At 40.4% G+C, this 23,655-nt stretch overlaps 1 protein-coding gene across 2 annotated transcripts; it reads right to left on the bottom strand.

Annotated features, from left to right (window-relative positions):
• Nucleotides 1–66: 66 nt before the first annotated feature.
• On the bottom strand, nucleotides 67–21,749 carry GTPBP10 (GTP binding protein 10). Of its 2 annotated transcripts, XR_009555883.1 has the most exons (11): nucleotides 21,550–21,671; nucleotides 16,151–16,344; nucleotides 15,965–16,056; nucleotides 14,713–14,857; nucleotides 12,082–12,155; nucleotides 10,813–10,865; nucleotides 6,076–6,183; nucleotides 4,059–4,136; nucleotides 2,494–2,617; nucleotides 271–679; nucleotides 67–222 (listed from the first exon to the last, which is right to left on the bottom strand). XR_009555883.1 is itself a non-coding variant. In XM_060248472.1 (10 exons), exons 1-10 carry the CDS (start codon nucleotides 21,580–21,582, stop codon nucleotides 492–494), a joined length of 1,089 nt encoding a protein of 362 aa, XP_060104455.1. In that variant the 5' UTR covers nucleotides 21,583–21,749; the 3' UTR covers nucleotides 67–491. The 2 variants fall into 2 exon arrangements, 1 of the variants encoding a protein (XP_060104455.1); XM_060248472.1 differs by having other exon boundaries at nucleotides 67–679; nucleotides 21,550–21,749.
• Nucleotides 21,750–23,655: the final 1,906 nt, after the last annotated feature.

The following is a 23,655-nucleotide window of genomic DNA, read 5'->3' as shown; positions in this document are numbered from 1 at the left end:
TTATTTCAGAGGGACATTCTTCACTCTCACTGATATTCTCAAACCAAAAATACCATTTCTGAAATCTTTGCACAAATAAAGAGAGAGATCTTTATTTTATTGGATTTACGTATATCCCTGCCCTTCCCGCAAGCGGGCTCAGGCAGCTAACAACCATCTTCAGCATATTTACATACAATTATGTATATATTTACATCTTATCAAAAGTATTCTGTAATTTGCCTGACAAAACTGATGCGTAGCTTGAAAAGCTGCATAACACTTGCTAACTCAAAGTGATCAAATTAGCATATTGTGCATTTTTATATTTTACAAAAAAAAGAACACGCTAATTCACATAATTTTGCCTTTAAAATGCCTGGGTAGCAGTACAGCCGAAAGTGGCATCAGAGAACAAATAAGGGCTAGACAATATTCAGTATTCAATCAGAGAGGCTTGCAAAGATGGATCACCTAATCATCACACAACAGCTTCTGCTTGTAAGGAACATCTACATTTCTGAGAGATGTAATGCAGCAAGTTGTTTAATGTTCTTCTCAGCATCTTCATCCAGTACTTTTCGTAAACATGTAATTAGGTCTTCAGTCCCTTCACCAGTAAGTGCAGATACAGGAATTATTTCCTTGAACCTTACAGTGTCTACTGGAATCATCTCTTTGGGGAGTGAATGCATATGATCTGAAATGATACATGTTAATAAATAAAATGCACAGGACAATGTTGCTGTAAAATTCCCTGGAAATTTAATTTCACAACAGAAAAAGAGGATGTAAATATAACAGATTTGCACAAACTACAGACTGCATGCCTTTCTCTTAAAACCAGAGCTTTCCAGTATGTTATGCCATAATTTAGTAGTACTTAGCTCAAGCTTATTATGCCTCAAATATAAGACAAAAAAATTATGCAACATCAATAGCAGTCTTATATGAATATATTAATTCTAAGAGGGTTGAAACAATTGGGTTTTGAACTGTTTGGACACTAGAAGATGGATCCTGAAGCACTATGCTGCATGTTTTAGAAAGTAGGTGGGGCCAGGTTGGGCTTTTGCTGAGCAAGGATTCTGATTGGCTGTGCAGATTTTTTAAAAAGTTGCTTTGACAGTAGTTGCCACCACGTTACTAAGATGTTTATAGTATGACTGAAGAAGAAGAAGATATTGGATTTATATCCCGCCCTCCACTCTAAAGAGTCTCAGAGCAGCTCACAATCTCCTTTACCTTCCTCCCCCACAACAGACACCCTGTGAGGTGGGTAGGGCTGAGAGGGCTCTCACAGCAGCTGCCCTTTCAAGGACAACCTCTGCCAGAGCTATGGCTGACCCAAGGCCATGCCAGCAGGTGCAAGTGGAGGAGTGGGGAATCAAACCCGGTTCTCCCAGATAAGAGTCCGCACACTTAACCACTACACCAAACTGGCTCTCCTGATAAAGATAAGCATCCTGTTAAACATAGGTTCTGCCTAAAATGTTAGAATTATGCATGACTTTACTCCCTGAGATTTTCTAGAGAGGAACAAAACTGCCCAGTGAAATGGCTTACAGCCTGCAAAGGTGGATCACCTAATATGGATGTTCCATACAAGCAGGAGGAAGCGAAACCAACTGCTGAAATGGCTCGCAGACATTTAAATTTAATAGCTCAGCTGCAGAACCTGCGCCACTCAGCTGTTAGGTTTAAATAGCCTCAAACAGACAAACTGGACAAAAGTCCAGTAAATGTTTAGGGAAGGCACCTTCCCCAAACATTGGTTTGGAGGCTCTGAACTGGCCCTAGTTCATGCTGAATTTTGGTTCGTGAACTGGTTTGGTATTTAATTTTGGTAGGGGAGGGGGGGACTCTGTAGACTACATTTTGACCATCTCTGGTTTATGAAGTTTAGAGATAATTAACAGAAGACATAGATCAGGGTTGCAAGTCCCACATTGCAGTTGATGTGCTAAAAAAAACCCCAGCCTTTTCTGCTCCCTTTCTATAGAAGAAGGCCATTAGAGAAAACAGCTATACACACAGGATAAGTGAAAATCGGCTACCCAACTGAAGTATTATAAAGGTGAGATTTCTATTCACCTATCCTGCTGGACTGGAATCTGCATGTAGAACAGCATAAAGTCAGAGTTGTGCTTGCTGACTTCAATGGACTTAGAAAGACATAACTGTGCTAAGAATAGCACTACAAAGCATCTATTGTGCAATCAGTGGGTACTGAATGTACAAGTATACTACTTGAGTTATGTGAACTGCATTAGTTGTGTACATGGGATGGAGATGTATATCTTCGCTAATTACCAGAGGATACTATGAGTGGTCATTATTAATCATTGACTACTAGTCACATGCAACATTAATTACAATAAGACATTCGCAGTTCATTTTTCTTTCGAAGAGTAATGGTTATCTTTCCAACAAATACTGATAACTCCTTAGCAGCATGATGTCACAGGCATGTAAATATCTTATTATAAATAAAACATACAAAAGCTCTCTCACCTTGAGGACTCTGTAATTGTTCCATAAGCTCATTAAAGTTTTTTTGTGCATTCGGCAAATCCATTTTATTGACAGCCAGAAGGGCAGATTTGTCTCGAAGTTCTTCTTTATACAATTCCAACTCCTTCCAACAAAAAAATCCAATTTGCAATTGTAACTAGCTTTCCAAAAAAGTATTTTATCCTTTTACAAGACTTTTAGTTTACAATTACTACTCAATACGTAATGCTTAGGATATGTTCAAAGTTAACACACACGTTGATTTTCAAATTAATTCAACACTCTGCTGAAGCTCAATAACCAACATAAATGGGCTGCACATCCTCTTTAGAGTGCATAGCAGTCCATTAATCACTCTTGATGTTATAGCAGTTTAGAATCATATTGCACATGGCATATAGGGCAAACATTACTGTACTCTAAGAACTGAACAACATTAAACTTTTATTTATTTATTATTTACATTATCTACAGTCTGCTTTTCTCACTAAGATTCAACACAAGGCAATTTAAATCAACAGGAATGGGACAATGCAATAGGTTTTGCAGAAATTCAAAATGAGCAAGAAATCTGAAAACAGAGCTGAAACCAAGAATGAGCATATACATGACACATAAAACAATGCAGAAATTACAAAGTAAGATCATACTTACAAGAACAGATAGTATATACTATAGAGTGGTACACACAATCCCTATATGAAAGCATCTTTCTGAGCCATTTTGTTACATTACTTCGCTACTGTCTAATTTTAAAAAGCCCTCCTGAACAAAAAAAGGGCCCCAAACCAAAGATTTTATCTTAAAAAAGAATGTTTTCAATAAGGTATGTGCATCATAGTGGATATGCATACAGGCAAGATGCCACTGCAAATGTGATACTGCACACTTTGAGTAATATAATTCTCTCAGTTCTGAATTTGTGGAGACACTTTTTCTAAGCACAGCATATTTTGCTAACAATCTGGAAAAATGGAGCCATTGGGGGAATTAAATTTCCATGTAGGGAATTAAAATGATTTGATATTTCACTTCAATGAAAAACTGAGGATTCTGCACTATAGATATAAAACGAAGTAGGGGGGGGAATCGATCTTAAATAGATATCACCATCAGCTCTCCCAAGATACCTGGACTCTTCTAAAACTCTGAAACATCCCAGACAACTTCCATTTGCTAGCAATCATTGAATCTGCAGTTTAATAGGTTTCCTATGGAACTATTAGGATGCTTCATACTTTAAATTTCCTTGTATGTCAGCAAGGGAGGAGAATTGTGGGAAGATGGTTCCCAACTGTTTCAGATGTCAACTGAGCCTTTTCTTCCCTACTGTTGCAATTACTTAAGGCTTCAGCGTGGCCAGAGATATCAGCCCTTTGGTTTGTAGTCTGCAGTCTTGATAAACCACCCCAACAGAACCCAGACCTGCATATAGAGAGGACCATTTTCTTTTGTTCACATTACAGTTTATTTAAATCCTTTTGTAAGCTTATTTGGGTCTTCATAGGGGAAAAAAACAGGACAAGATATGTTCTAAATAAATAAATTACCATCAGTAACCTTACTTTTGTTAGTAGCAGTATAGTTTCAAAGGCTGTTCTGAATGGTGTCTTAGGGGAAAGCTGAAAGCCAAATACATCAACCTGAAAAAAATACATTTTTTTAAAGTTAAGTCCTTACATATATTTTATGCTTTACTAATAAAAAATCTATCGAGACAATGAACAGAGCTGAAAGAAATCTAGCAAAACAGTCAAGAACATACGTTCTAAAGCACGAAAGTAATTTTATAAAAGAACATCAATTCTATTAATTTTGATCAATGTACCTGAACAATGGAAACCATTAAACCATTTAACTCCCTGTGTTTTACTGTTATCCATATAGTACCATTCTATGGCATACTTCATGTTGTTTGATTTTTTTGCTCACAAAAGCTCTTACTGGAATCATGTCACAAGCAGTGCTATTTCCTCTTATTAGATACACAACCTGTTTAACCCAAAATTATTCCCTACTTTTTCCAAATCATCTTATGACCTGACTGAAACAGGATGTTGAACAGCATTTCTGATGAAAAGTGGTAACCCTGTAAGTTCAACTGGTAAACCCGGGATAACAACTTCATGTGCAAAGTTAGTTGCCATATAAAGCTTCATAATTCAAAGTAAAAATTTGATCACTCATCCTGTGTTCTATGACAGGGCTTTGCTTTAAAGAATTCAGTACCAAGAAATGGAAATAAGGAAGACAACAAAAGAAGGGAAGAGAATTAGACTACAAATAGGAATTCATATAGAATAGAGTCATAGTTTTGGGACCTCTAGGGCAGTGTTCCCTCTAAGCTGAGTTAGTGTAAGCTAGCTCACAGTTTCTTGGCCTTCAGTTCACATATTTGTCTTAGCTCAGGAAGGATGGCCCCAGAGCAAGCTAATTTATGTAGTAGCTCACAACTTTAATGCCAATAGTTCACGAAGTAGAATTTTTGTTCACAAAACTCCACAGCGTAGAGGGAGCATTGCTCCAGGGTCATCTAGCCCCAACCCCTGCACAATGCAGGAAATTCAAAAATACTTCCTCCCAGTACTGTCACTCAGTGACCCCTCCTCCATGCCCAAAAGATGATGATTTTTTTTTTAAAAAAAACCTCAAGGATCCCTGGCCAAACTGGCCTGGAAAAAATTGATCAGCTTTTCCTTGGGTGTGTAAGAAAGGGCCACAAGAACTAAGCACTGATGTAACTCTTCCTGCCCTCCCTCTCATGATCTGCCTAAGTTCAAAGAATCAGCATTGCTATCAGATGGCCATCTAGCCTCCAAAAACCTCCAAAGGAGACCCAACCACCTACAGAGGAAGCCTGTTCAATGTAATACCAATTACATGTACTTATGGTTTGTTTCCAAAGGGTACAGGAATTGTGCCAAAGATCTGATGGAAAATATGGGTTTTGAAAGAGGACTGGAGACAGGTGGCATTTGGTAGGTGTACGCGGATGCAGTTCCAGCCAAAACTGAAAGCAAGGTAGAAAGGGCAGAAATGTTGAGGGTGGAAAAGACTTTCAAAAAGTCTTTGAATGGTGAAGCTAGAGGAGTAAAGGTCAAGAGCAAAGATGTACAGAGTGTGCACGTAAGAGATAGCTAATGTAGTCACTTACAAAGGAGTGTCACATGGTCAGAACAATGAAACATGAATCATTTTGGTAACAGTCTGCTGGACAAAGATGAAGGGACTGCAGAACCAGCAAATCAGAAAGGAAGCTGCAGTATTCAAAGTAAAAGATGAGCAAAATGACAATAGTTAAGACTACATGCCTGTTCTGAAGGATGGACAGAAACACTGTCAATGTATATGAAAAGTGTAGGAGGAAAACAGACATAATTGAATGTGAGACAGCAAGCTAAATTGGTAATTACCACATGGGAGAATTTTTTTTAAAGTAACAATAAGCTCATGGCATGCTGTAATTATACTATCATGTAGTACCCCATGATGGCTATCTGACATTACCGCTTTGGACAAACTAAATTAAATGGAGCATCTCCAAGCTAACCCCAAAGACACCTGGCAACCGTGTGTTCTTACAACAAAGAGAAGCTGCTTTGTTCTTTCCACATGCTTCAGGAACTTGTGTCCTCTTCCTTTATTCATATGTGCGCCTTCAATCAAACCTGGGAGATCAGCAACTGTGATCTAAGAGAGGGGGAAATGCCCACACTATAAATTTTATTCAGGAATAGATGTGTTTGTGTTTTACTGATTCACTCAAGAACATATCAAAATTATAATAATAATAATAATAATAATAATAATAATAATAATAATAATAATAATAATAATAATAATAATAATAATAATAATAATAATAATAATAATTTTTTATTTCTATCCCGCCCTCCCCGCCGGAGCGGGCTCAGGGCGGCTCACAACATAAAATAAACACTACATCGGTTTTACATTATAAAACATGGTTAAAACAGTTATAAATTATTAAAATTAACATAACATAACAACATGGCGTTATAACATTAGATTTGGTAGACTTCTAAGAATAGGACATTAAAACATTTCCAGCAGCATGCCTAGCTTTGTCATTGATTCTGTCACTAGTTGAAGGCCATCCTGAAAAGGTGGGTCTTACAGGCCCTACGAAATTGATCTAAACATCTTAGGGCCCTCACTTCCTCAGGAAGTTGGTTCCATAGTAGTGGAGCAGTGACAGAGAAGGCCCGATCCCGGGTGGCCTTCAGTCTGGCCTCCCTTGGCCCAGGGATATTCAACTGGTTTTTCCCAGATGACCTCAGTGCCCTCTGGGGCTCGTGTGGGGAGAGACGGTCCCTCAGGTAGGTAGGTCCTCGGCCATATAGGGCTTTAAAGGTAATAACCAGCACTTTGTAGCGAACTCGGTATACCACTGGCAGCCAGTGCAACCCGCGCAGCCCCGGCTGTATGTGCTCCCATCTTGGGAGCCCCAGCAACAGCCTAGCCGCCGCGTTCTGCACCAGCTGCAGCCGCCGAGTTCGGCACAAGGGCAGCCCCATGTAGAGGGCGTTGCAGTAGTCCAGTCTCGAGGTGACCGTAGCATGGATCACCATTGCTAGGTCACGGCGCTCCAGGAAGGGGGCCAACTGCTTCGCCCGTCGAAGATGAAAGAACGCGGACTTGGCAGCGGCCGCTATCTGTGCCTCCATTGATAATGAAGGCTCCAGAAGAACCCCCAGGCTCCTGACCTTATGTGCCGCTTTAAGCTGCACACCGTCAAGAACCGGCAAGGGGATTTCCCTTCCCAGGGCACCGCGACCCAAGCAAAGGACCTCTGTCTTCGTTGGATTCAACTTCAGCCCGCTTTCCTTTAAAAATGCAATTGATTAATCCTGACCCATTCCAAAAGTGAAAGGTAAGTAACTTGCTTAAACAAGCCTTGTATTTAAACAACTCAAAGTGACAAGCCACATACACACCAGACTCATCCCAGCTATGGAATATCCCCTTATTTCCTGAATGACCAAATCCAGGCCTCATTCCATTATACATAATTCCTATGCCATTCTTTGTATATGTAGACTGCATATCAGCAAACCAACAGAGAAGGTTATTGTGCCAATACAGACAAATTATGGGGTAATGTAGACACAACCAAAGCATTTGTACACATGGCTGAGAATCAAGGAGTTCCCCTTTCAGGGAAAAAAAGCAACAGGGGAACAAATGAAACATTTGCTTAAAGAACATTTTCACAAACAACATTATTGCTAATTTTCAAATATATTATTAGATAGGAAAAAATAAGTCTCTTTGATCTTCTAACAGGGAAAAAATGTTTTATAAAACAGCAAAATGTTTTACAAAACAATTTGCATAGCATATATTCAAAGCTAAACATATTCTGGTCAGGCATTCTCCCAAAGCAGGGTACTTCTCTTCCATCTCTCCAACCCCACCTTCTACAGCTTCTCTCTGAATTTTGTAGTAAGTGTTAACCTCAGATTGACAAGATGCTAAAAGTGGCAATTAAATGGTTAGCAGCCTCTCCCCTACCACCAGAACCAAAGTTTGGACAGCAAGTGTCAGCCATAGTTTGCCAATTCACATCATAGCAAATGTGAAATTGAAAGAAAAAGAAACAATGGTGCATATGAGCCAATGACTTGAAGGATACTCTGGATTGTGCAATTTTGTATCAAGGCACACTCATTTTGCTGCTTGTTCATGATAGTGACAACAACACTAAAGGTCTGATCTTTTAAACTTCCCACATAAAGCCAGTGGAATCTAAAACTGCATATGTCACAAGACTCTTTAATTCTTTGAAGAATAATTGTAGATTAATCTGCAAGGCTCAAATCCTGATATGCAGAAAGCTACTGACAAGGCTGCACTTTTAGGGGAAAGAGAGGATGAAAAATTGTCTTCATTAATTCTATTTTTATTCATGTTACTGTAAAAAACCAGGCTACTATTAGCTACAATACTTTTATTAACGGAAGGATACTTAATGGTCTTTTTAAAAGAGTATTTTACGCTGATCCTGTAGAGACATCACCAGGGAAAACTTGACCTGAGATAAAAGGTTATATTTTTACCCATTTCTTACTATTTGGGCAAAGATTAAAGCATCATCTCCCAAGCCCTTTTTACGCATTTCACATCTGTGAACTCAGCTGTTGCACTGCTGTCATCGGACACCTCTTGACGCAAGTCTTTCATCTCCAGGCTGACATTTCTAGCATTACCCCATGCATCAGCTATAGATTTTTTTTACACATCAAAGTAAAGATCAGGTGGTATAGAATTAGATATTTGAAATACTCCTGAATGAACATGGTCCTTGATCCCTTCATCAAAACCTAGTAGTACGGATCTCACATTAGAAAACATAATCTTCTGGATGAAACATTAACTATTTTATGACAATTTTCTGGAAGACTATGTTTAGTCATTTATAGAAAGGTCTGAAAGTGAACAAAATCTGAAGGGGAACTGTGGAGAAACGCTATTTTTAGGGCTTGAGTCCCTCTGTACCACAGTTCCCCCAACCGCTTGGAAACACTAGAAGTGGGGCAAGGAATCCCTAGAGGGGAGAAAAAGTGGCAAAATGGCCAGTTGTCAACTCTCCAGGGGATCCCCAAGGGTATCCAGGAAGCCCCAAGGTGGGTTCCTAGTGACACGGGAGGGAGGTTAGGAGGTTGTTCTGCCTAACCAGAGCCCAGGACAGGCACAGTGTGACAGCAATACCCTGAGACAGTGGAGTGGAATGGCCCCTTCAGTTCAGAATATCAGGAAGGGGTAGGCAGAGCCAGGGCCTGTTAACTGATGCAGACCCTGTCCACTACAGGAGCCATTAAAACATCCTCAGAGTTTTACCATACTATTTAGAGTTACTCCTGCCTAAGTCCATTGACTCCAGTGGACTTAGACTGGTATAAGTCTGCAGAGAATTTGCACTGTAATGATACATTGCCCAAATGAATGCCCTTAAAAAACACATATACAAGGCAAAAACATCGTCATTTCTTTGGGTAAAAAAACAAAAATCAGTAAAACCCAGGTACATCTGTCTTGGTCCTGCTAACCAAAGAAGGCCTTATGAAATTTAACATAAGGCTGTACACTTTCTAATAATTTGGTTTTGGAGGTTTGCCACAGAGTGAGTCCACTGCTACCAGATTTCTAGGTGACTGTTTCTCTTAAAATAGCAGTCACTACTGGAGTAATTGCTTAGGAGTTCCATCCTAGGTACAGGGGCTGTGAGCCCCACTCTCTTAGAGTGGGAGGCCCTTATAACTTCACCACCTACCTACTCCTCTGTAAATCACTCATATTACTCAACACTGAGGTATGTATTCAGCATATGGAACTATACTTGTTTAGAATGGATGTTTTTATTATTAATCACAATTATAAAAATAACTGTCAAAGGCAAATAAAGAAAAAAAAACCAAAATTCATTCTTTCAACTGTGCATTGATGTAGAAAGTTACTAGGTTAGAAAATCAACACTCACATCTCAATATTGAAGTCAGACATAATTATCCCTAGCTTGGGCAATTTCTGACTCCCTCCTCAAGGGAAAAAAAACCCTCTATTTGGTAGTGGAATTCTCCTTCAGGCCTCCTGGGATCAGAACTTAGTGTCATTTGCAAATTTGGGACCAGTTAGGAAGGGCTAACTTAAAATCTAACCAGTAAGGAACAGGAAAATACTATGTATCAGAATATATATGCTTCTTTAACCAGCCACTTTTGGGCATTTATTTACTTTGAAGAAAGTATATTTTTTTTATTATTTATTTATTTACAATTTATATCCCGCCCTTCCCACGAGTGGCTCAGGGCGGCTTCCAATAATAGATCCGACATAAAAATTAAACAATATTTAAACATGTAAAGGATTAAACATTTAAAACAGATAAAACCTTAAAGATTAATAAATATTCCAAATATATATAAAAGAGATCTGGCAAGTGCATTAAATTCTCAAGCTAGGTATAGGCTAGTCGGAAGAGGGTCGTCTTACAGGCCCTGCGGAACTGGACAAGGTCCCGCAGGGCCCTCACCTCTTCCGGCAGCTGATTCCACCATGTAGGGGCCATAACAGAGAAAGCCCTTTCTCTGGTGGATTTCAAGCGGGCTTCTTTCGGCCCAAGGACAGTAAGGAGATTGGGATGGAAAGGATATGAGACAAGTTACAGCTGCTTCCTGGAAGTGACTGAGCTGACAGTTCTTATGCAAAACACTGGCACCAGTTTTATAAATACCTGGATCTCCAAATGCAACGTAAAGGAGATTTATACACCATACAGCCTTACTTTTTGGAACCAACCTGTTTGTGATCAGCATACATAACTGTCCCCAGTTCAGGACTTATAGTTGTGACTGTAGGAAGAAGAAAAAGTTAAAAGGTGTCTTATAAAAATTTCTTTTTATATGCCCCACACCCCTATTTATGCTGCAAAGAGAGCTAGGGCACAGCAACACAGAAGCAATCACCTGTGCTTTGGACATGCAGTGACACTATAAAGATCTGTTCACACAGATCGCAAAGCTTGAGAACAGGCTTTGTACTCAAGCAGTCATTTGTCTTTCCACACAATGCAATTCAATGACTTGCTTCTTGTTTAGCACAACCCACAATTTACTAAAACATCCCGAACTGTAAACTTTGTTTTTTATTTGCCCTATAAATCTGCAAATCAACTTCAAATTGTGATTCACCCGATTTTGAGGAAAAGCACAAGTCACAGCTCTCTTGCTTATTACTTTTGATTATTTTTATCCTTCCAATAAAGTACAGCAGAAAAGTTGCCCAAATATGAATGATTAACCTATTAAACTGGAGATAGTTCACCTTGCAGTGATTTCATAACTACCCATATAACTAAAACTAACTTTTAAAGTTATTATACTCAAATGAAAACTTAATGTGGATTGTAAATATTAAGGACAGCAAAAATCACCCATGATTTAAATGAAGTCTTACTGACTAGTGATTTAAATCAAATCCACCCTGCCAGAAACATCAGTTGCCACCTTAACAAACCACTAACAACCAAATTTTGCACTGCTGGTTCCCCAGGCAAGGAGACAGAATGATGTAGCTCCAACTAGGCATCTTTGATATGTGATCTGTGTCCCCTAGAAGTGCAAAGTTTGTTGAAAGGGGGCACAAACAGCGAAGGAGAACAAACCACCTAGGAATGATAGATGGACAACCCTCAATACTTTCAAACTTCTATCGAAGTTAGTACTACCTGCTGTAGTTGGCAGTGGATCTCCAGGGTCTCAGGCTGAAGACTTTCACATCACTTTCTACCTGATCCTTTTAACTGGAGATGCCAGGGACTGAACCTGGGACCTTCTGCATGCAAAGCAAATACTCTCTCATAGAGCCACAGCCCCTCCCCATTCCAAGCTACTCAGTAAAAGGGATGGCTGAGCATAACAGTCAACCTCCTATGGCCTCAAGTATCTCAGTGCTCATTCCCACCACATTACAAAAAACTGTGGGGTAGGGAGGAAGACGACAAAATTCCTTGTGCTTCAGTTATATAATGCAAGCATTGATCTATGAGGCTTTCAATTTCTTGCTTACAGGCATAATCTGCAATCTGAGGGGTAGCATGGGAAATACTTGCTAGCAAAGATGACTTTCCTGCATTTGGAAATCTGAAAGAAGAAAAGTAGGAATTGTCAATGTAATGCCTTGACAGTATTTTGTATGTAGAACAATAAACTGATTATCTAGCAAAATTAGGCTACTCAAATTAATATCCAAATAAAAGGAAGACGATAGTTCTGTTAGTTCTCAGAGAATGTGGGAAGTGAAAGAAAGAAGGTAATCAGCTATCTCACAGTGCAACATCAAACATAAGCATTATTTCTACATGAGACTTTTTTTCTGCACAGCATAAAGCAAAATATCCCAAGTATGTTGTCCTGCAATTCCCTATCTATTCCCTATTTACAATGTAGAGAAACTTCTTTAGTACAAACCAACCAATGTGTTCAGCGGTGGGGGGAGGGGGGCAGTCAAGAAAAATAGATTTGCTCCTCTTTATTCTCTCCTTAACTCAGGAGAAATGTGCTCCAATATGGGAGAGTGATGAAACTCCATTATGCCTGTTCTCCAAAGAATACCAGGTAGATCAGATTATATATTTTCTTTCTCCTCTTGAACCATGGGTCATGGATAAAGTAGCCAAATATTGTGTAGAAAAGAGCAACTACCCCATTTTAATCAAACTCTTGCTGAACAGAAGTCACAGGAACAGCAAAAAAAACCTTCGGTGAAAGGGAAGCATATTTGGGGGGGGGGGGTTGTTATGTCACAACCCGAAATTTTCTTAATCTCTTCCTCATCTTTTTTGTGACATCACAGGAAGCATATTTCTTTATGATGTAATGAAGAGATTAATACTTGATAATAAACTAGAAGCTTTTGGGAGGGGGACCAGAAATACTGCAGTAGGGAAAACCTACAAGCAGCATTTCAAAACTGTTACTTTTCTTTTTCAGGAAGAATTTTATTTACCTCAATGCTAAGTGTGCTTTCTTTGAAGATCAAACTGCATCCATCTATATGCATCTCAATCTGATGTTCTCTCTATTCTCCCCACCCTTCTATAAACAATATGATTTTTTGTACTGAAGTACAAAAGCAAACTTATATTGAGATCAAAGCATAAGCTTTCAGAGCACAACTAAACAATCTAGTAAAAGAAATTAAATGTTCCATGACTCACTTGAAATTACTCCTTCCTTCCCAAAGGAAAAGCTAAAATTTAACCTACAATTAAGCGAGGGAAGTCATTTACAAAACTAAAATACTTCCATTACCCTGTTTTGAACATCTGTCTTTTAATTTCAGTACAAATGATTCGTTGTACCAAAAAGCCTGAACAAGGGTTCAAATTCACAAGTTTAGTCAGAAAGAGAAAATTAGGAAAGAACTGAATTAATTCTAAATCTATCTAGTATGTGTTTATTCAGCTCACAGAAGTGTACATGGTTCTCCCTTCCTAATTTTATCCTCACACTACCATGTTGAGTAGGTTAGGCTGAGTTGCATGCAGTTGGCCCAGGGTTGCCCAGCAAGTTTTATTGTGCAGATATTTGAACCCAGGTCTCTCAAGTTATTGCCTGACATTCTGACCACAGCAGCTGTGGAATAAAACTAGGCCTCACTAATGTCAGCAGAACTGGCTGTGGGAAAAATGTTACCTAAACAATAAATGCCTGGAGGAGGGCAATGAAACACAGATGGGGGCCAAAAAACTGAAGCCCAATCCAAACAAGCCTGAAGTGCTGTTGATCAATGAAGAAGCTGCTTGTGGACTGTGATGCTCGCCTATACTGTAAGGGGTTGTGTTCTGAAGGAGCAGGTTTGTAGCTTCAGGGTTCTACTGGATCTTGGCCGAAGCCCGGAGGCTTGGAACACCATCATGCTGCACCTTTTATCAGCATGAAAAGCATGATCTAGCCACAGTGGTCCACGTTCTGATCACATACAAGTTAGATTACTGCAATGCACTCCATGAGAGGCTGCCTTCGAAAGTGATTCAGAAACGTCAGTTGATCCAAAATGTGTCAGCTAGGCTACTGTCAGGGGCTTGGTTACAGGCACAATTCAGAGTGCTGGTTCTTACCCTCAAGCAGCTTGGGACAAAGGTACCGGAAGGACCATCTCAACCCATACTATCCAGCAAACCAGGTAAGATCTGCCTCTGAAGCCCTATTCTCTGTGCCTTCACCTTCAGAAGGGAGGCAGGTGGCAACTTGGGAAAATGTATTTCCTGTGATGGCACCTTGCTTTTGGAACAACTTGCTCCTTGAGGCTTGCTTGCCATCTACTTTATTTTCATTTAGGCACTGGGCCAAAGTATATATCTTACCTGAGTATTTAATTAGGTTTTTTTTAAAATCTTATCTACCTTTTTATGGTCTGCCTCTGTTTTATGTAAAGATTTTATACTGCTTTTGTCCAATGCTTTGTTTTTAATAGTTTGTGTTTTATATCATGGTAGTTTTAATCATCAGCCCCTCGATCAGGGCTCTGAAGAGGTGGCACAGAAATATCCTAAATAAACAAACAAACTTAAGTCTGTGCTTGAAGTAGAATGGAATAGTGTAATGGTTGTTACCCACCTTGAGCCCGTCTGCAGGAAGGGAAGGTTATAAATCTAAAATAACAATGGCTTTAACAGAACTGAGATCAAAAACTTACCCAACTAGGCCAACATCAGCTATAAGTTTCAAATCAAGATGAATGCTGAATGATTGACCTTTGGTGGGCAAGAAATTTGTTACCAAAGAGCCACCGATACCCCCACGTGCCACCAATAATCTGTCTCCTGGTTTGTTAAGTTCACCTAAAAAACATTGCACAACAATTTGCAAACAATATTGGCTTTGCACAAACGTCTTCAGCAAAGATTTTTTTTTAAAGTTAACAGATATTTCTTCTACATCCTGAATTTTCATACTGCTCAGCAGCCATCTCTGACAAGAAATTCACTAATGTTACAAACTGTTTTCTTCAAAGTTGTGGAACGATTTGAATAACAAAATGGTAGTTTGTTAATTCATGCTGTTTCATTTTTCATACTTCTTCACCTTTTTAGCATCCTTATATCTTTAACTTTCCATCTGATATTCGTTTATTTCAAATCATTGCTACTAATTTTTGTAGTGCGACCAAATTTATTTTAAATTTTATTTTGCTGCAGTTATTATTCTGCTAAACCAGTTGCTATTATTTATGTTGCTGTAGAGCAAGATCTATTGTATGGCTATTTTAATATTTTTAATTGTTGATATGAATTGGCCATAAGCCATCTTGAGCACCTTTGGTGGAATTAGTGGGATAAAAATGATTAAAATAAATAGTTCATTACTGATACGGCTGCAATGATGTGTGCAAGCTACTCATGAGTAAGCCTTATTATATACAATAAGACTTACTCAAAGTAAATGCACAGGACAGGCTACAGAGATTACAGAAGAACACGAATCAGTCAAGGCAAAGTCATCATCTGTTAATCAACAGATATTATTCTCTGGGCGTTCAACTGGAAATACTTCCTTCATGGAACTCTATATTAGCCTATGGAACTCACCGTCTGGCTACTTGCTTGGATGGCTTTAAAACAGATCTAGACACATTCATGGAGGATTATTTATCAACATGATAACTGATTAAACTTCTGTGTTCTGAATATCAGTTGCTGGAGGGAGATAATAGTAGGAAAAGACATTTGAGCTTTCTAGAAGCATCTGGTTGTCCACTGTAAAAAACAGGATGCAGGGCATGATGTTCTAATTCAGAGTTGTTCCTCGGATCTTAACTATCAGTTAACAACCTCATCCTAAAAGCCAATGGCAGCGTATAACAAGAAAAGATATACCAAAAGGCATTTAGGCATCACACTAGTTTATTATAATAATATAAACTTTTTTAAAAAATCAAAGATCCATACCTAACAATTTCCCATCATCTGCAACAACAGATATTCCTGATGGCACGTTTACTTCACAATCTTTTCCTTTTGCACCTTTCAGAGCAAAAATTCTTTGGGGAGTGAAAAAGAGAAAAAAGTACAAATGTTTTATGGAATAGGAAGAGGTACCCCACTCTTTGTCCCCAGACAACAGAAAGTACTCACCTGCTGTTGGTCCCTACTCCTGCCACAAACCGTTTCTTAGGAAACTGACTTTTCAGTCTTCTCAATGTAAGTTTTTCTTGGGCTACCAACCAGACATCACCACCATGTCCTCCTTCTCCACCTAATCGAGGATGGCCCATTCCACCAGTTCCTCCTTTTACATAGATCCTTAGGTCATCCATAAATCTGCCATACTGTCAAAAGAACACCGTATTTAATACTGCTGTTTCACATTTACCGACTACCGAATGCTGTATATTGTATACTGAATTTTTACCTGAAGCTGAATGGAGTGTAGCTTTACGACTGCTGGCTGTTTTAATTATGTATAGTTATAACAAATGTTTTATTTTAATTATATATTGTGAATTGTTAATTTAAAGTGTAATTTTATACTTTTATGTTAGTTTTATATATGTTGTAAGCCGCCCTGAGCCACTCGATGGGAAGGGCGGGATATAAATCCCAGATAAATAAATAAAAATTTATTAGAAAATTATCTGATGGATGGGGAATCTGTAGAGGAGAGGTGGCCAAACTGTGGCTCAGGAGCCACTTGTGGCTCTTTCACGCATACTGTATGACCCTCGAGGTCCCCACTGCCCTGTCAGCCAACTTGGAAAAGTAATTTCTCTCTTTAAACCACTTCGCCAAGCCAAGTCAGCTGGCAACTTGGAGAATATATTTAAAGTTGCTTTCTTTCAAACTCCTCCTCCCTCCCCCATCTATTGCTTTCTTTCCACCCTTCTTTCAATCATTCCTTCCTTCCTTCTGACTTTCAAATATCTGACGTTCATGTCCTGTGGCTCTCAAATATCTGATGTTTATTCTATGTGGCTCTTACATTAAACAAGTTTGGTTGCTGTAGAAGGTGGGCTTGTTAACTGCAAGGACCACACCACGGATGTAAAGCCCACAGGGAGCCTGTCAGTCAGGCCAGAGCACCAGCTGTCAGTCAGGATGGAGTGCAAGTATTGCCCTTGCTTCAATATTCTTGTCAAGTACAGTCCTTCACTTTTCTTCACATTAATAAATACAACCATTCATTTATATAGGAGTAAATACAATGGTTCATTGCAATGTAACACTTAAGGGGGTTGGATCCACACTGAACCTTCTGCTAACAGAAGGCATTTCTGTCAGTGGAACAGAACTTTCCTGTCTCCTCACAGCCCTCTGAAATGTTTCTCCTAGGGAACAGGAGGGAGGGACGGTGGCTCAGTGGTAGAGCATCTGCTTGGGAAGCAGAAGGTCCCAGGTTCAATCCCCGGCATCTCCAAAAAAAAAAAGGGTCCAGGCAAATAGGTGTGAAAAACCTCAGCTTGAGACCCTGGAGAGCCGCTGCCAGTCTGAGAAGACAATACTGACTTTGATGGACCAAGGGTCTGATTCAGTATAAGGCAGCTTCATATGTTCATATGTTCAACAGGGATCTTTCAGGAACGGCATGAGATGGAGATTGAGGAACTACCGAAGGAAGGAGGAAATGGCGGAAATTAGTCCTCTCCTTTTGTTAGTGGGAAATTTAGTCTGGATCCAACCCAATCTGTCCAAATTGTATGTGGTTAATAAACAGGAGTGGGGATATTGAGAAAAACAATACAAAAATTGCCTGAAAGGGCCTCCAGACCACCAATATTAACACTTACACGCATTCCCTGACTGCTGCTCAAGTTTATCTATATAGCTTCAAAAATGCAAACCATTCACAAATGCTCAAATAATAAAACTGAAGTAAGCTCAAGTTGATTACAATAAACTGAATTCCTAGATCAAACACGGCAAGTTTTGCAAGTAGTCCAAGCTACTTTATCATTATTAAAAATTTAACAAACTAACAGTATAAGCTCCATTTAAGCACTCTAGGTACCAATGCCATTGCTCAATGTTCTATTGTCATCTTGGAAAGGAATTCTAAAAAGACCTGCTGCATTCTGCTTTCTTTCCTCTGAGCGTTCAGCAGCTACGGGGAAAGCACTGGAGAGAAACATATTTAGAGGTCACTTCTATTGTGTGTGTGTGTGTGTGTGCATACACACAATTAGAACCATCATGTGATATTTTATACTAGGGACTTTTAATCTCAATCACATGTTTAAATAGACAAAGTTCTATATTGCTTTGCTAGGGTGTACATGTTTTATTGGCAGCAATTCAATATTTGTAGTCACTGGAATTTTTTAATATATGTAAAATTTTCATTTGTGTTCATTTCTTTTTGTTTCTTCTAAATGTGTTAATATTTTGTATGCTGACTGCTTTAATATTAACACTTTATATTATTAATGTTCCTTCTATATCACATTTCAGATTTCCAGATGAAACTATGCCAAAAACATAGGGTAAATTTTCACATTCTCACTGCAGCATCAGAATTTGGCCTTGCCTTCTTTTGTCTGAAGTCTTTAAAGTGTCTCTGGACTTATGTTTTATTCAAATTATATGAAGCTAGTGTAGTGGTTAGAGCAGGGGTCTGTGCCATGGCACCACTGACACCTCTTCTGGCATCCACCAAGTGTTTTTAGGATCATTCAGAATATGTAAACCAAAGACATTACTGTTCTCACTGGTAGTTCAGGATAAGCTCATTATTTGTAATTCAACTTATATTTGTTTTCAATATCTCTAAAAAAATAACCATTGATTTCAATAACGTAAAAGAAGTAGAAGAATTGCAGATTTATACCCCGCCCTTCTCTCTGAATCAGAGACTCAGAGCAGCTTACAATCTCCTATATCTTCTCCCCCTATAACAGACACCCTGTGAGGTGGGTGTGGCTGAGGGGGTTCTTACAGCAGTTGCCCTTTCAAGGACAACTCCTATGAGAACTATGGCTGACCCAAGGCCATTCCAGCAGCTGCAAGTGGGGAATCAAACCCGTTTCTCCCAGATAAGAGTCCGCACACTTAACCACTACACCAAACTGGCTCTAAAACAAAGCTTGAATCCAGTGGCACCTTTAAGACCAACAAAGTTTAATTCTGTGTATAAGCTTTTGTATTCATTCACACTTCTTCAGATTCTTCGGTGTGTGTGTATGAAAACTATGAAACTTTTTAACAACTTAACAAGAAGGAATTGCAACATGTTCAGCCTTTTCCAGTGGGAACGTACAGTAAACCTAAATATTTCTAATATCTGCTTCTCATGAAGCTCTTAAAAGCTCAGGGGCATTCCAGAAAAAAAATACAACGGTTTATATTACATTCCACTTTTCCTCCAAGAAACAAACAGTGGCATACATGGAGTCGATCCAGATTATCTCTGAACCTGTAAAGTAGATTGGCTGAGTGGGAGCAACAGGTACAAGGCCATTCTTTAGGCAAGGATTTAAACCCAGACATGTTCAAACCAAATCCAACTTCATACCACACTGGCTCACAGCTGAAATGTAATAAAGGGTTACTGAGCTTCCGAGCAAGGGTATTTGCCCACCTGAAACTTCAGACAGGCTGAAAGCACCTCCAGGATATTACATCGGTCCTAAAGCTGCTGTACTTGCTGCACATTTCTAGACCCAATTTAAGATGCTGGTTTTAGCTGTTAAAGCCTTACACAGTCCATATTCTTTAAGGAACACCTCTCCCTGTATAACCTTCCTCCCAACACTTTCTGTCCCTCTGTTTAAGAGATTATTATAATGGGGATTTTTCAGAAATAACTCTGAAGCTATAATAATAATAATAATAAATTTTATTTATATCCCGCCCTCCCCGCCTAGGCAGGCTCAGGGCGGCTAACAACAGTTCAATAAAATTATACAATATAGAATATACAATATAAGGTGATTTAAAACAACATTGAAATTATACATTAATTTAAAACAACAATCTAAAACCAGTTCGAATGTCTGGGTCATTCCATAATTTAAACGGCGGTGATCTTCCTGATGTTATTCTGTACACTTATATTATGGCAGGGGTCACTAGATAAATCATTGGTGGATTAAACAGCCATCCTATCAACGTCTACAAAAGCCTGCTTGAAAAGGATGGTCTTACAGGCCCTGCGGAATTGGTCCAAATTCCGCAGGGCCCGTACCTCCTCCGGAAGTTGATTCCAAAGGCACGGGGCTATAACAGAGAAGGCCCGTGCCCGTGTACTCTGTAATTTTGCCTCCTTTGGCCCAGGGATAGTCAGCGTGTTCTTCCCTGCTGACCTCAGTGCTCTTTGGGGCTCATATGGGAAGAGACGGTCCCTCAGGTAGGCAGGTCCTCGGCCATATAGGGCTTTAAAGGTGATAACCAGCACTTTGTATCGGACCCGGTATGTAACTGGCAGCCAGTGCAGTTCACGCAGCCCTGGCTGTATATGCTCCCAGCTATGGAACTGGCTGCCACTAGAGGAGTCTGTCCCTCATTGTTGTGTACCATTTCTGTCTCTCATAGGTTGTGTACTGTGGGCCGTCTCTCTCTAAAAGTTTTAAACTTACAGTAATCAATTACTGTATTGTTTTTCTGCTGCTGAAGTTTTAAAGTCAGGGGAGGGACGGTGGCTCAGTGGTAGAGCATCTGCTTGGGAAGCAGAAGGTCCCAGGTTCAATCCCTGGCATCTCCAAAAAAGGATCCAGGCAAATAGGTGTGGAAAAACCTCAGCTTGAGACCCTGGAGAGCCGCTGCCAGTCTGAGAAGACAATACTGACTTTGATTTGATTCAGTATAAGACAGCTTCATATGTTCAAAGTTAGTTGCATTTACCATCCTGTGTTTACTCTGTGTGAGAGAGAATAGTATGTATTTAGAGAGCCAAAGCAGTACAGTGATTTAAGTGTCATACTAGGATCTGGGAAATCCAGGGTCAAATCCACACTCTGCCATGGAAACTTGCTGAGTGGCCGTTGCTGTGAGGATAAAATGGAGGAGAGCAGAATGATGTAAGCAGCTTTGGGTCTCTATTGGGAAGAAAGGGGGATATAAATAAAGTCAATAATAAATGATTTAACAGACAACATAGACTCCTTGCTTAAACATAAAAGTACTGAACATATAAGACAAGGCCAAAATAGCCAGTGAAAATGCCAACCTAAGCAGTTCTACCAATTGGGGCTTACTCGCAGAAATGTGTTTTGAAGACTGTACTTTCGAACTAGGATCTTATGCACACTTACATGACGCTCAGTATCACTGGAATCAGCACAGCCTGTTTCTGGGTAAACATTCACAAAACCAGCAATTCTTCTACTGAGCCGACGAAAACGCCCCTAAACCAATATAACACCCGTTTCACTGACGTTGCAATCTTAAAAACATTCTCCTGGGAGTAAGCCCCACTGAATAAATGGGAGCAGTACTTCTCAGCAGATTTGCTTAGTATGGCTCCCTGACACAACATACTCTTTGCACTGAGTGCACAAACTCCCCATTCCGATGCCGCACGAGGAGGCTGAAGACACACTAACCTTCCGGAGAAGGACTCGGGTAACCCACACCATGTAGAGGAACAAAGGGGGAGACGGGAGCGAAGAGCCGGTCACGGTCTTCAAGACGCTAAAAGGCGCAAGTTCAACCACGTGCAAGAAAAGCGCAGAAGGAAGACGCGCAGACTAATGACGCCATGAGGCCGCCCATTCGGAGGCGGGAGGCTGGAGAGGAGGGCGGTGGAGTTGTGGGTTGTTGTGGCTTGAATGTGAGGTTCGGAGCGAGGCGGCAGCAGCTGGGGTATGGGGACGCCGCCAAGAGAAAGCGAGCTCTAGCTTAGGACTAGAGCAGGGGGTGGCCGAACTGCAGCTCGGGAGCCACTTGTGGCTCTTTCACACAGATTGTGTGACTCTCAAAGCCCCCACCGCCCTGCCAGCCAGTTTGGAGAAGGGATGTTTCTTTAAATCACTTCTCCAAGCCAGCCAGCAGCCTGAAGAATGCATTTAAAGTTGAAGTTGCTTTCTTTCCACCAATCTCTCCTCCATTTTCCTCCCTCCCTCCCCCCCCTCATGGCTCGCAAACGTCTGATGTTTATTCTGTGTGGCTCTTCCGTTAAGCAAGTTTGGTCACCCTTGGGAGGGGGTCGCTTTATGCCTGCTGTTTCCCGCTCTAACCTGCGCCAGAGTAAACCTGCCTGTTTCTAAAGCTCACTTCTTTGTTTTCGCGACAACACGGCTATTGCACTACAGTCTAAAACGTAGAGTGTGCAACTTGCCTGGAGGAAATGTAGTTCCCAACCGGCTGCCCGCTTTGGCGCCTCTCTGGTACTCCGTATTTATAGGAGACGCCCTCACCCTTTATACACAAGGCTCAACTACAATTGAACCAGCGGCGGTTCAGTCATTTCGGCCCTGGAGCGTCTCGCTCTTGTGGTCCTTTCCTCGCCGTTTTTCTCATCGTGTCGGCAAGGGAGAGTCAGGGACAGTGGTTTGGATGGAGTTTAATTTAATGCCGTGAAAAGCTTCAGCAGCCCATTTTCAGACAAGCCGAAAAATGATATAAAATGCATTCGGAAATGGGTTAAACCGAAACAGTATGGGACCAGAATCGGATGGGGGGGGGGGGGGATACAGAAAAGTCCCAAGCCTCTTATTAAAGGAACAGGAGAAGTTTTTCCAGTCTTGTTGGCAACCGTATCCCTCTCGCGTTTTCTTCATTGGGGAATAGGTCAGGTTCGCTTAGAGCGACTAGCTCAAACTCATCCACTGAGTGTCATCATTGCTGAGCAAGGTCTTGAACTCAGGTCTCCCTAATCCAGCTCAATATCTGCTGCAGCCCAGATCTTAAATGTTGGAGAATGTAATTACGGGATATACTAAAAAGTTGTGGCTGTTGATTCCTTCCAACTGGCTATAGAAGTGCATTGAATTCTCAGTAGGCACTGCATGCAAAGTATTAAATGAGCCAATTTGTTGTGGTTACAGGGTTGGGTTACGAACGGGGGACCATCAGCCTATACAAATACATTCCTTAAAGCTCCTTTAGTGACTTTGGTCAAGCCATTCACCCTCAACCTAACCTACCTCACAGTGTTGTTGGGCAGAGGATGAAGGGATAACCATGTCTGTTGCCCTGAGTTTCTTGGAAAATATGCAATTAAATAATTTAATTTATTTAATTTTTGTGGGTGTTAGTAAGTATAGCCCTTACAATACTCAGGACACAGAAAAAAGAGGAAGCTGCCTTATACCAAACCAAATCAGCCATTTGGACCATCAAGGTCCATATTGTCTACACAGACTTGCAGCAGCTCTCCAGGGCCTCAATCAAAGGTCTCCTTTGCCATGATCTTTCTGGGAAGATCATGTTCAAAACCAGATTCAGGTGGGTAGCTGTGTTGATCTGAAACAGCAGAACAAAGTTCAGCTCCAATAGCACCTTTATGACCAACACATTTTTATTCGAAGTATAAGTTTTGCTGTGCATGCACACTTCAGATACTCTCTCTCTCGGCTTGGCTTCGCGAACGAAGATTTAAGAAGGGTGCAATAGTCCACGTTTGCTGCAGGCTCGCTGGTGGCTGACAAGACCAATGCGGGACAGGCAGGTCCGGCCACAGTAGCTGCAGGGAAAAGTCTGATTTGGGG

Source organism: Heteronotia binoei, chromosome 10 (assembly GCF_032191835.1).
Source record: "Heteronotia binoei isolate CCM8104 ecotype False Entrance Well chromosome 10, APGP_CSIRO_Hbin_v1, whole genome shotgun sequence".
Taxonomy (NCBI): Eukaryota; Metazoa; Chordata; class Lepidosauria; order Squamata; family Gekkonidae; genus Heteronotia; species Heteronotia binoei.
This window is presented reverse-complemented; position numbering and strand designations above follow the sequence as displayed.